We start from the raw sequence: 14,501 nt of genomic DNA, 5'->3' as shown, positions 1-14,501 counted from the left end.
GTGCATGATCCCCTTTGTAAAGTGTTAATACCCCTCCCCCTTGTGTACTCTTTTATTTTATATATTTAAATGGTGATGGTACTAATTATAATATTAAGTTCTTAGCTTTCTTTCCATACTCCCTTTAAGTTACTTGCGTCACGGATCGCATCCCTTGAAAGCCTCTACTGGCTTGGGGTCGGATATATATCTTCCTCTAACGACATCAGAGTAAGAACCCCGTTGCGTCCCGAGAGGGCCGTAACACACTCCCTCTCACCACACTGAGATAACACTCTCTCTCACGACACTAAGGTAACACTCCCTCTCACCACGCTGAGGTTACACTCCCAATCACTACACTGAGGTAACTCTCCCTCTGACCACACTGAGGTAACACTCCCTCTCACAACACTGAGGTAACACTCACTCTCACCACACTGACATCCCACTCCTTCTCATCCCACAGAAGTAAAACTCCCTAACACCACACAGAAGTAACACTCCCACTCCCAACACTGAGGTAACACTCCCTCTCCCAACACTGAGGTAACACTCCCGCTCACAACACTTAGGTAATACTCCCTTTCACCACGCTGAGGTAACACTCCCCCACACTACATTGAGGTAACACTCCCTCTCATGACACTGAGGAAAACCTCCCTCTCATCACACTGAGGTAACTCTCGCTCTCACCAAACTGAGGTAACACCCCTTCTCACCACACTGAGGTAACACTCCCTCTCACCTCACTGAGGAAACTCTCTCTCTCACTACACTGAGGTAACACTCCCTCTCATTACACTGGGATAACACTCCCTCTCATTACACTGAGATAACACTCCCTCTCACCACACACAAGTAACACTCTCTCACACTACAGTAAGGTAATTTTCCCTCTCACCCCACTGAGGTAACACTCTCTCTCCCCTCACTGAGGTGACACACTCTCTCAGCACACAGTGGAAACACTCACTCTAAACTCATTGAGGTATTAAACCCTGTCACCACATGAAGTAACACTCCTTCTCACCACACTGAGGTAACTCTCCCTCTCACCACACTGGGGAAACACTCCCTCTCAACACACTGAGGTAACACTCCCTCTCCCTAAACTGAGGTAACACTCCCTCTCACCTCACTGAGGTAACACTACCTCTCACCACGCTGAGGTAACACTCCCTCTCACTATACTGAGGTAACACTCCCAATCACTACACTGAGGTAACTCTCCCTCTGACCACACTGAGGTAACACTCCCCCTCACTATACTGAGGTAACACTCCCAATCACAACACTGAGGTAACTCTCCCTCTGACCACACTGAGGTAACACTCACTCTCACCACATGAGGTAACACTCCTTCTCATCACACAGAAGTAACACTCCCTCTCCCAACACTGAGGTAACACTCCCGCTCACAACACTGAGGTAATACTCCCTTTCACCACGCTGAGGTAACACCCCTTCTCACCACACTGAGGTAACACTCCCTCTCACCACACTGAGATAACGCTCCCTCTCACCACACTGAGGTAACACTCTCTGTCACTTCACTGAGGTAACACTTCCACTCACGACACTGAGGTAACACTTCCACTCACGACACTGAGGTAACACTTCTTCTGACCACACTGAAGTAACACTTCTTCTCACGACACTGAGGAAACTCTCCCTCTCACCTCACTGAGGTAACACTCCCTCAAATTACACTGAGGTACCACTTCTCACGACTCTGAGGTAACACTCCGTCTCAACACACTGATGTAACAATCCCTCTCACCGCACTAAGGTAACACTCCCTTTCACTAAACTGAGGAAACCTTCTCTCACACCAAATAGAAGTAACACTCCCTCACACTAAACTGAGGTTACTCTCCCTCTCACCCCACTCAGGTAACACTCCCTCTCACCTCACTATGGAAACACTCCCCTCTCAATTCACTGAGGTAACACTCCCTCTCATCCCACTGAGGGAAATCTCTCTCTCATCACACTAAGGTAACTCTCCCTCTAAGAACACTTAGGTAACACTCCCTCTCACCACATTAAGGTAACACTAACTCTCATAACACTGCGATAACACTCCCACTCACCACACTGAGGTAACACTCCCTCTCACTTCACTGAGGTAACACTCCCTCCTACTACACTTAGGTAATACTTCCTCTCACCACACTGAGGTAATACTTCCTCTCACCACACTGAGGTAACACTCCCTCTCACCACACTAAGGTAACTCTCCCTCTCACCACACTGAGGTAAGACTCCCTCTCAACACACTGAGGTGACGTTCTCTCACCACACTGAGGTAACACTCACTCTCACCACTCTGAGGTAACCTTCCCTCGCCACATTGAGGTAACACTACCTCTCACCCACACTGAGGTAACACTGTCTCTCACCACACAGAGGTAACATTCTCTCACCCTACACTGAGGTAATACTCCTTTTACTTTCACTGAGGAAACATCTCTCGTTTCACTGAGGTAACACTCACTCCCACTATATTGAGGTAACACTCCCTCTCACCACCCTGAGGTAACTCTCCCTCTCACCACCCTGAGGTAACTCTCCCTCTCACCACACTGAGGTAATACTCCCTCTCACTACACTGAGGTAACATTCCCTCTCACTACACTGATGTTACACTCCCTCTCGCTTTACTGATGTATGAGTTTCTCTCTCACTACACTGAAAAATTTCTCCCTCTCACCTCACTGAGGAAACGCTCTCTCTCTCTTACTACACTGAGGTAACACTCCCTCTCACTACACTGAGATAACACTCCTTCTCACCACACAAAAGTAACACTCCCTCACACTACACTGAGGTACCTCTACCTCTCACCTCACTGAGGTAACACTCCCTCACACTAAACTGAGCTAACACTCCCTCACACTACTCTGAGGTACCTCTACCTCTCACCTCACTGAGGTAACACTCCCTCACACTACACTGAGGTAACACTCCCTCTCATCACACTAAGGTAACTCCCCTCTCATCACACTGAGGTAACTCGTACTCATTCCACTCTTAGGTAACATTCCCTCTCACCACACTGAAGTAACACTTCCTCTCACGACACTGAGGTAACATTCCCTCTCACCACACTGAAGTAACACTCGCTCTCACAACACTGAGGTAATACTCTCTCTTACCATACTGAGGAAACACACCCTCTCACAACATTGAAGAAACAACATCTCCCACTACACTGTGGTAACTCTAACTCTCACCACACTGAGGTAACACTCTCTTTCACCACACAACAGTAATACTCCCTCGCCCTACAATGAGGTAACACTCCTTGTCACCACACTGAAGCAACACTCCCTCTCACCACGCAGAAGTAACACTCCCTCTCCCTACACTGAGGTAACACTCCCTCTCACCACACTAAGGTAACACTCCCTCTCACAACACTAAGGTAACACTCCCTCACACCACACTAAGGTAACACTCCCTCTCACAACACTAAGGTAACACTCCCTCACACCACACTAAGGTAACACTCCCTCTCACAACACTAAGGTAACACTCCCTCACACCACACTAAGGTAACACTCCCTCTCACCACACTAAGGTAACACTCCCTCACACCACACTGAGGTAACACTCCCTCTCACCACACTGAGGTAACACTCCCTCACACCACACTAAGGTAACACTCCCTCTCACAACACTAAGGTAACACTCCCTCACACCACACTGAGGTAACACTCCCTCTCACCACACTAAGGTAACACATACCTCAGGCTGGGTGCTGGATATGGCCCGGTGTTTCTGGGGGTAACGTTGGGTTGGTGGCAGACACGAACGCATCTTGCTGCGAATAAGTTGCTTGGTGGGGGTCACTGAGGGGGCCTCATGGGGGTCACTGAGGGAGCCTCAGGGGTCCCTGAGAGAGCAACAGTGGTCCCTGAGGTAGACCCAGGGATCCCAGATGGAGCCTAGGGATCACTGAGGGAGTCTCATGAGGACCCCTGAGGGAGACCCTGGGGGTCCCTGAGGGAGACTCAGGGGGTCCCTGAGAGTGCCCCGTGGGTCCCTGAGGGAGCTCCAGGGTTCCCTGAGAAGAGTGTCTCAAGTCTCCCCGCAGGTGTCCCTGTGGGGGGGGGGGGACTCAGGGGACTATGTATTCACCTAGTTATGCTTGCAGGGGTTGAGCTCTGCTCTTTCGCTCCGCCTCCCAACTGTTTCTAACCACTACTGTTTTTCCCCTCACGCCACACACACACACACACACACACCAGGAAGCAGCCCGTGACAGCTGACTAACTCCAAGGTACCTATTTACTGCTAGGTAACAGGGGCATAGGGTGCAAGAAATTCTGCCCATTCCTTCTCTCCGGCACCCAGGACCACAGGATCACGTGTATGTATGTAAGAATGTTTTTTGCACTCTTACTTCAATCAATTATTATAATTATTATTATTATTATTATTATTATTATTATTATTATTATTGATAATATTATTACTACAGACTTTCCCCAAGTGCAAATGATAACTTTTACACCCAACGACACCCACCACAGCACCTCCCAGGTCGGGGTTTGCTTACTTTGATACGTTACAGTGTTACAATAACATTAATTTCATTTACACCTATGAAGACTGCATGATATATAAAGTAAATGAATGTTGTGTTACACATAACTTTGTAGTTTAAAGGACTGTCATCCAGACAGTAACAAATGTAGTTTAAAGGACATTCGTGTCATGCGGACAGGAGCAGATATAGTTTAAAAAACATTTGTCATCCGAATAGTAGCGGATGTGTTGTCCAGGGCCTAGAGAGTCTCCAGGACCCAGATAACGGCGGGCTGGCGACTGACCTCCAGCTCCTACTGACCCAAGATGACCTGACCCTCTCGTCTCTCGTCTCCGTGGCTGGTGAGTGCTCAACTACCACCAGTATAGTTCAATCGTTAGCCACGACTATCAGTGGTTCGTTACCAAGCATGATCACTTGTGTTTCAATACCAACAATGACCACACAGCCACCTCTTCAAACCTAACTACTTGTTAAGTAGTCATGTTTGATGTCATGACACCAACCATGGCTTATAGAGTTTCATCCCCGGATACAGTCACTTGTGTTTCATCACCAACCACGACCAGTGATGGTCTCTCACTCGTGAGAGGACCAGTGATGTAGTATTGCCTTGTACAATTTATGTATATATGATTTATATTGTATTTTATTAAATACAGATAAAAAAAAAGTGATGGTCTCTCACTTCTTAGAGGACCTCACCCCCAGTAACTCGCCTATGAGAGGACCTCAGCGCTCCCTCACCCCAGTAACCCACCCCATGAGAGGACTTCAGCACTCTCTCACCGCCAGTAACTCACCCATGAGAGGACCTTAGCACTCCATCACCCCCAGTAACTCACTCATGAGAGGACCCCAGCACTGCCCCACCCCCAGTAACTCATGAGAGGACCCCAGCACTGCCCCACCCCCAGTAACTCACTCATGAGAGGACCCCAGCCCTGCCCCATCCCCAGTAACTCACCCATGAGTGGGCCTCAGCACTACCTAAACCCTTACAGACACCAATACGGGCTCACCATAGCCCGTGCTTCTTGGAACTTTGTTCCAGGTAGCGAATCTTTAACAACAACAACCTTACAGACGTGCTGGTGGAGGTGAGAGAGGCAGGTCGTGGCACGGTGACGGTGGTGTGGCAGGAGACCAACGCTGCCTCAGTCTTCACCGTCAGCCTCCTGCCCCAGATGGGAGCTCCACCCCCGCCAGCTACGGTGCATTGTGCGCAAACAGGTAAATTGTCTTGTACAAAAACACAGATACGTTTTCTGGTGACATCATACACGTGGAAACGATGGGTTGTTTCAAGCTTAGGATGGACACGTATATGAGTGAGTTTGGGTGGGTATAAATAGCAGCTGCCTGGTATGGGCCAGTAGGCCTTCTGCAGTTTCTTCAGTCCTGATGATAACTTTACGTTCATTTGTATCTCAATTGATATGTCCCCATAGACATATCAATTGATCTTTGAAACATGTTTTAGATCTTCGAATATCTTGCTACTCTTGAACTTAATCTTGCCATGTGAGGCTTCATGCTTCCGTAACTTAGTCATGGAAAGTATTATGTATTCCCCAGATTATACACAGAATGAGGACTTCTGTGCAGAGTTTGAGTTAAAGAAGGGGGGGGGGGGTAAAGTAAGGAAGTATCATTATTAAAATGCCCAGACAAATCCCCACACCACACACACACTGCCTGTGTGTGTGTGGTGTGGGGAAAAAAAGTAGTTGCTAAGCAGTTGATTGACAGTTGAGAGGCAGGCCGAAAGAGCAGAGCTCAACCCCCGCAAGCACAACTAGGTGAACACACACACACACACACACACTCTCTCTCTCTCTGACTCAGTCAGTCAGTCGCGTGGGAGGGTTGTGGGCATGTGCGCTCCGCAATAATACTCGATATATTCGGGCTTATTAGGATTACAGTGTTGGATCACGGATCTAGGTTATCACAAAGTGTATAACCACATATAGGAAAAAAATGCAGTGATATCACTAAAACTTTTGTGTTAAACAGAGAAAAATCCCCAGCACCAGGCCACCAGGTTACGCAGTGTGGAGGACAGGTCAGGAGCGGCCCGCAGGAAAAACTTGCCTAGTTGTGCTTGTGGAGAGGAGGTGCTTGTGGGGACTGGTAAGGGCCTCTTGATGTCTCAACAGTGTGCAAGGTTTATATAATATCATATTGTAATCACTAATGCATTCTCATGCAATAATTGAATTTAATAGTAAACTTGATAGTGAAGGAAACATTTAAGAAACCCCACTCGTGAGCTCACTTGGGAACTGGATAACGTATTAGTCCCTGAGACACCTCCCATTCCCCCGCTGTAAGCTAAAGGCACACACACAAAGGCTCTCACCCATAAAACCATGCACGCTCTCGCAATCTCACACACACACACACACACACAACATCACAAACCCATTCACACTCTTAAATGCACTGAAACATACAAACACATACATCCACACACACAAACACACGCACATGCGCACACACGTGCACACATGTGTACACACGCACACACAGACGTGCACACACACGCACATACACATGCACACACACATACACACACACGCACGCACGCACTGTGTGTGTGTCAACTGTATTTAACAGTTGGTTGACAATTGACAGGCGGGACCAAAGAGCCAGAGCTCAACCCCCGCAAACACAACTAGGTGAGTACATGCACAATCATTAATGTATCCCAATGTATCACAAACAGGATTTGACACCTAGGTAAGGGATGTAACCATACTACTGTCGGCCCCCCTCCTCCTCTCCCTCCCCCCCCCTCTCTCTACCCTCTAACACTCTTCCCTCTGTCTCTCTCTCTCTCTCTCTCTCTCTCTCTCTCTCTCTCTCTCTCTCTCTCTCTCTCTCTCTCTCTCTCTCTGTCTCTCTCTCTCTCTCTCTCTCTCTCTCTCTCTCTCTCTCTCTCTCTCTCTCTCTCTCTCTCTCTCTCTGTCTCTCTCTGTCTCTCTCTGTCTCTCTCTGTCTCTCTGTCTCTCTGTCTCTCTCTCTCTCTCTCTCTCTCTCTCTCTCTCTCTCTCTCTCTCTCTCTCTCTCTCTCTCTCTCTCTCTCTCTGTCTCTCTCTCTCTCTCTCTCTCTCTCTCTCTCTCTCTCTCCTCTCACTTTCTCCGATTCTCCCTCCTCTCCCTATCCCTCTCACCCCCCTCTCTCCCTCCCTCGCTCTCTATCACTCACACTGTATTTCTGTCTCTCCCTCTCTGTCTCTCTTGCTCTCCCATCTCTCTGTCTCTCTCTTTCTCCCTTTCTCCCTTTCACTCCCTCAATCCTCTTCCTTTCTCTACCTCTCCCTTGTCTCTCCCACTTTCTATCTCAACTCTCGCTCCATCTCTCACTTTCGCCATCCTGCTATCTCTCTCACTTTCACCTCTCTCTCTCTCTCTCTCTCTCTCTCTCTCTCTCTCTCTCTCTCTCTCTCTCTGTCTCTCTTTCTCTCTCTCCTGACATACCTTATCACGATATAGTAGGAACAGGGACAAACATAACTGCAAGATATACCAAGGGAACAGGGAAAAGCCAATGCCACCTCAAAGAAAGCAGCAAGGTCCACTAGTCAGCTGCTGGAAAGAAAAAGATCAGTAGTAGCTGTGGGTATTAAAGAGCAGGAAGTCTCCAATAGGACAGAATGGAATGATAAGGAGAGATTGGCAGTGAATGAAATACTAAAGGGGCTAGAGATGAAAGAGGCAGAACATAGCATTAAGAAGGTTTCCAAGTTAGGCTGATACAACAAGGGCAGAGACCGCATGTTAAAGATAGTGTTTGCAAACGAGACCACAAAGGAGAAGATTCTAACAAGGAGGAACCACCTGCAATATTTGGGAGAATTCAAAAATGTATTCCTCCAGAGGGACATGATGAGGGAGGAAAGAACCATTGCAAAAGAAGCAAGAAAGAAGCGCAGGGCGAGAGGAGAAAACCAGAAGGAACCTACAACCAGCAACCCAGTAACACCAGGGGAGAAAGCAACTCTACCACCCAACTCTACATAGAAACCGCCCATACCCCCTAACACTCCCTGCACCCACTCAAATGCTCAGTCAACTCTCCCTCCTCCCTCACCCTATTCCCACCCTGCTACTCCTCACCTTACTCTCACAATGTCCCCCCTCCCCCCGTTCCCTCCCTGTCCTCCCTCCCCCTTCATCCCATACACTCCCTGTCCCTCCTTCACTTGGCCCTCACTTCAATATCCTCTGAGACCCTGTTATCCACCTCACAAATCCTCACACCCATGGAACAGCTTCCCCCATCACCAAAATATTCACCAAGTGTTCTCATGTAGGGAACGTTCTGTTCCCTACATGAGAAGGAACAGAAGAAAGTGAGTCTCAAGGCAATGTACCCTAACATAGATGGGATTAGAAATAAAATAAATTGGAGAACGGGTACTGGAAGAAAACCCAGATATAATAGCACTCACAGAAACTAAGCTAAAGAATACCATAACAAATGCAGTGTTTCCACAGAACTACTGTGTTGTGAGGAAAGAGAGTAAAGGAAGAGCAGGTTGGGGGGGGGGGGGGGTAGCTCTGCTAGTAAGAAAAGGCTGGAATTTTGGGGAGCTGGTTATTCAGGGCTGCAAAGGTTTCAATGACTACATAAACGGTACCATAGCAACTACAGGACAAAAAGTCATAGTCGTAGTCATATATAATCTACCACCAAATGACAGAAGACCCAGATGGGAATATGATAGAAACACAATGGCCATCATTAACATAATAGAGAGCAGCTTCTGTCACTAGCAGGAATGGATGTGGACTACTAATCATGGGAGACCTCAACCACAGGAAGATCTATTCGGTGAACAGAGACCCACATAGAGGACCATATATATGGAGAGCTAAGCTGCTGGACATGGCAACAAGAAACTTTCTAAGCCAACACATCAAGGAACCAAAATGAATGAAAGGGGAAGATGAACCAGCCATGCTTGATCTGATATTTACCCTAAATGAGCACCCATGGGAATGAGTGATTACAATGAATTGATCTTTGAGTACCTGGTAGAGCTAGGATTTATCTTCCCCCAAAAAGAACTAGGAAACAAAAGGCTGGCATACCGAAAGGGGAATTATCAAGAGATGAGAAGTTTCCTAAGGAAACTACCATGGGACACAGACCTCAGAGCTAAGTCTGTATAAGACATGATGGACTATGTCACCCAAAAGTGTCACGAGACAGTAAACGGGTTTATCCCGGCCAAAAAGGAAAAATCCCAGAAGCAAAAGAAGAATCCATGGTTTAATAGGACATGTATGGAAGCAAAAAAATTGAACAAAAGGGCGTGGAGATATTTCCAAAATAACAGAACACCAGAAAGCAGAGAGAGAGATACCAGAAAACCAGGAATGAGTATGTTAGTGTGAGAAGAGAAGCAGAGAAAAAATATGAAAATGCTATAGCAAACAATGCCAAGACCGAACCAAAGCTACTACACAGTCACATCAGGAAGAAAACAACAGTGTAATGAAACAGTGTAATACAACCGGTAATGAAACTTGGAACAGACGAGGACAGGTATGCAGAGAATGATAAAGAGGTGTGTGAAGAACTCAACAAGAGGTTCCAGGAGGTCTTCACAATAAAACAAGGTGAGGTCACTGCATTAGGAGAGGGGGCAGTAAACCGGGTGGCCTTGGAAGGGTTCGAAATTACTAGAGATGAGGTCAAGAGACACCTGTTGGATCTGGATGTGAGAAAGGTTGTTGGTCCAGACGGGATCTCACCATAGGTATTGAAAGAGTGTGCAGAGGAACTTTGCTTCCCACTCTCCATAGTGTATAGTAAGTCAGTGGAGACGGGAGACCTACCAGAAATATGAAAGACGGCTAATGTGGTCCCAATATACAAAAAGGGTGACAGGCAAGAGGCAGTGAACTACAGGTCAGTGTCCATGACTTGTATACCATGCAAGGTGATGAAGAAGATCGTGAGAAAAAACCTAGTAACTCATCTGCAGAGATGGAGCTTCGTGGCAACCCATCAACATGGGTTCAGGGAGGGTAAATCTTGCCTTACAGGCTTAATAGAATTCTACGGCCAGGTGACAAAGATTAAGCAAGCTAGACAAGGCTGGGCAGACTGCATTTTCTTGGATTGTCGGAGTGCCTTTGACACAGTACCCTATAAGAGGCTGGTACATAAGCTGGAGAGACAGGCAGGAGTAACTGGTAAAGTGCTTGAGTGTATAAGGGAGTGCCTAAGCAATAGGAAGCAGAAAGTTACAGTGAGTGGTGAGACCTCAGATTAAGGTAAAGTCACCAGTGGAGTCCCACAGATCTCTGTACTCGGTCCTATCCTGTTTCTGATATATATAAATCATCTCCGGGAGGGTATAGACTCATTCCTGCCAATGTTTGCTGACGATGCCAAAATTATGAGAAGGATTAAGACAGAGGAGGACAGCTTGAGGCTTCAAGAAGACCTGGACAAACTGCAGGAATGGTAGAACAAATGGTTGTCAGAGTTTAACCCCAGGAAATGTAATGTAATGAAGATAGGTGTAGGGAGCAGGAGGCCAGATACAAGGTATCATTTGGGAGATGAAACTCTTCAAGAGTCAGAGAGAGAGAGAGAGAGAGAGAGAGAGAGAGAGAGAGAGAGAGACTTGGGGGGTGATATCACGCCAGACCTGTCCCCTGAAGCCCACATCAAGAGGATAACATCAGAGGCATATGCCAAGTTGGCAAACATAAGAACGGCATTTAGAATCTTGTGTAAGGAATCATTCAGAACTTTGTATACCACATATGTAAGACCAATCCTGGAATATGAAGCTCCAGCATGGAGTCCATATCTAGTCAAGCATAAGGCTAAACAGGAAAAAGTTCAAAGGTTTGCCACCAGACTAGTACCCGAGCTGAGAGGTATGAGCTACGAGGAGAGACTTCGGGAATTAAACCTTACGTCACTGGAAGACAAGAGTTAGGGGGAGACATGATCACCACATACAAGATTCTCAAAGGAATTGATAGGGTAGATAAGGATATGCTATTTAACACAAGGGGCACACGCACTAGGGGACACAGGTGGATATTGAGTGCCCAAACCAGCCACGGAGATATTAGAAAGAACTTTTTTAATGTCAGAGTGGTTGACAAATGGAATGCATTAGGAAGTAATGTGATGGAGGTAGACTCCATACACAATTTCAAGTGTCGATATGATAGATCCAAGTAGGTTCAGGAACCTGTATACCAGTTAACTGACAGTTGGGAGGAAATAAAACAGAGCTCAACCGCTGCAAGTACAAATAGGTGAGTACACCCCCCTCCCCCCCCCCCCCCACACACACAATAAGGAAGTATCTGGCAGAAGTGCAGTGGGAGGAAGAATTTAGGGGAAAAACAGTGTGAGATATGATGAACCTAGTCATATGGAAATGCAAGGAGGCTGAAGAGACATTTATTTCAAGAGTAAAGGAAAATAACAGGAGAGAATATAATAACCCATGGTTTAATAGACAGTATCAAGAAGCAAAAATGAGAAGCAGGAGGGAGTGGAGAAAGTACAAAAGACAACGGACAGAGGACAACAGGATTAGATGTAACAGAGCTAGGAACGATTACATTAACATGAGACTAGTATCGGGAAGAAATTATGAAAATGATATTGCAATCAAAGCAAAAAAGCAGCCTAAATTACTACATAGATATGTAAGAAGGAAGATGTCGGTAAACGACCAAGTGACAAGACTAAGGAAAACAGAAAGGGTATATACAGAAAGTGATAAGGAAATGTGCGAGGTACTGAATGCCAGTTTCCATGGAGTGTTCACAACCGAGCCTGAGCAGCTCCCATTGTTAGAAGAGATTACCCTAGATGGAAGACTATCAGATATAGAGGTGACAGCAGATGAGGTAATGAAGCAGTAAACAACACTAGATACAACTATATTGGTTGGACCAGACAAAGTATCACCGTGGTTACTAAAAGAGGCAGCGCAAGCCCTCAGCGTGCCTCTGGCAATGATCTTTAACGAGTCACTTATGTCGGGAAAATTGCCTAGTTACTGGAAGAAGGCAAATGTCGTACCGATTTTCAAGAAAGATAGAGAGGAGGCACTTAACTACAGACCGGTATCACTGACAAGCATCCCCTGCAAAATACTTTTAAGAATAATTAGGCTAAGACTTGTTGCACACCTGGAGAGCAATAGGTTTGTAAACAAACATCAACATGGGTTCTGGACAGGGAAATCATGCCTAACAAACCTTTTGAAATTCTATGACAAAATAACAAGGATAAGGCAGGAGAGAGAAGGTTGGACAGACTACATACTTCTAGACTGCCAAAAGGCTTTTGATACAGTACCGCACATGAGACTGCTATTCAAACTTGAGAGGCAGGCAGGAGTAAGTGGAAAGGCCCTAGTAGGGGTAAGGAACTACTAACAGGAAGGAACCAGAGAGTAATGGTAATGGTAAGGGGCGAAAAGTCGGACTGGGGAACAGTAACGAGTGGAGTACCTCAAGGATCGGTGCTGGGACCAATTCTATTTCTAATTTACATAAATGATATATTTACAGGAGTAGAATCCTACATGTCAATGTTCGCGGATGACACAAAATTAATGAGAAGAGTTGTGACAGATGAGGATTGTAGAATCCTCCAAGAGGACCTGCACAGATTGCAGAAATGGTCAGAGAAATGGCTACTGGAGTTCAATACGAGTAAATGTAAAGTTATGGAGATGGGATCAGGTGATAGGAGACTAAAGGGACAGTACACAATGAAGGGGAACTGTCTACCTGTGATGATTCGAGATAGAGACCTGGGAGTGGACGTAACACCTAATTTAACTCCCGAGGCACATAAAAATAGGATAATGACAGCAGCGTACTCTACACTGGCAAAAGTTAGAACACCATTCAGAAACTTAAGTGAGGAGGCTTTTAGGGCGCTTTACATTGACTACATGAGACCAGTCTTAGAGTATGCCGCCTAATCATGGAGTCCCCACCTGAAGAAACACATAAGGAAACTGGACAAGGTTCAGAACTTTGCGACGATGCTCGTCCCGGAGTTACGAGGGATGGGATATGAAGAGTGCATGAAGGAAATGAACCTAACGACACTAGAAAAAAAGGGAGAGGGGGGGGGATACAATGGGAAGGTTGAAAATAATCAGGGGAATTGAGAAAGTGGAAATAGATGAAATGTTAACACGTAATAGTAACAGAACGAGGGGACATGGATGAAAGCTGGAAACTCAGATGAGTCACAAAGATGTTAGGATTATTCTTTTAGCATGAGAGTAGTGGAAAAGTTAAATGCAGTTAAGGAGCAGGTTGTGGAAGCAAACTCTGTTCATACTAGGCAGTGAAAACAGGAGGCCAGACACAGGATACAGAATGGGAGATGAAGTCCTTCATGAAACGTACAGCGAGAAGGATTTAGGAGTTGATATCACACCAACACTGTCTCCTGAAGCCCACACCAAAAGAATAACATCTGCGGCGTATGCGAGGCTAGCTAACATCAGAACTGCCTTCAGGAACCTGTGTAAGGATTCATTCAGAACCTTGTATACCACATATATAAGACCAATCCTGGAGTATGCGGCCCCAGTATGAAACATGTACCTTGTCAAGCACAAGGCAAAGCTTGAAAAAGTTCAAAGATATGCCACTAGGCTAGTCCCAGAACTAAGAGGCATGAGTTACGAGGAAAGGCTGCGAGAAATGCACCTCACGACACTAGAAGACAGAAGAGTAAGGGGAGACATGATCACGACCTACAAAATTCTCAGAGGAATTTACAGGGTAGATAAACTGTTTAACACGGGTGGTACGTGAACAAAGGGACACAGTTGGAAACTGAGTACCCAAATGAGCCACAGGGACGTTAGAAAGAACTTTTTCAGTGTCAGAGTAGTTAACAGGTGGAATGCATTAGGCAGTGATGTGGTGGAGGCTGACT

At 46.3% G+C, this 14,501-nt stretch overlaps 1 protein-coding gene across 6 annotated transcripts in view; it reads left to right on the top strand.

The window, feature by feature from the left end:
* The window catches only part of LOC123755283 (uncharacterized), a 127,101-nt gene that overhangs the window by 60,229 nt on the left and 52,371 nt on the right, over positions 1–14,501 (top strand). For 5 of the 6 annotated variants that reach the window (XM_045737743.2, XM_045737742.2, XM_045737741.2 and 2 more), the window contains 2 exons: positions 4,754–4,878; positions 5,624–5,770. In XM_045737743.2, the coding sequence (XP_045593699.2) occupies positions 4,754–4,878; positions 5,624–5,770 (272 nt within the window). The remainder of the gene's footprint in view (positions 1–4,753; positions 4,879–5,623; positions 5,771–14,501) is intronic. The other variant, XM_045737738.2, reaches the window with a different exon arrangement.

This window comes from Procambarus clarkii, chromosome 20 (genome assembly GCF_040958095.1).
Source record: "Procambarus clarkii isolate CNS0578487 chromosome 20, FALCON_Pclarkii_2.0, whole genome shotgun sequence".
Lineage (NCBI taxonomy): Eukaryota > Metazoa > Arthropoda > Malacostraca > Decapoda > Cambaridae > Procambarus > Procambarus clarkii.
This window is presented reverse-complemented; position numbering and strand designations above follow the sequence as displayed.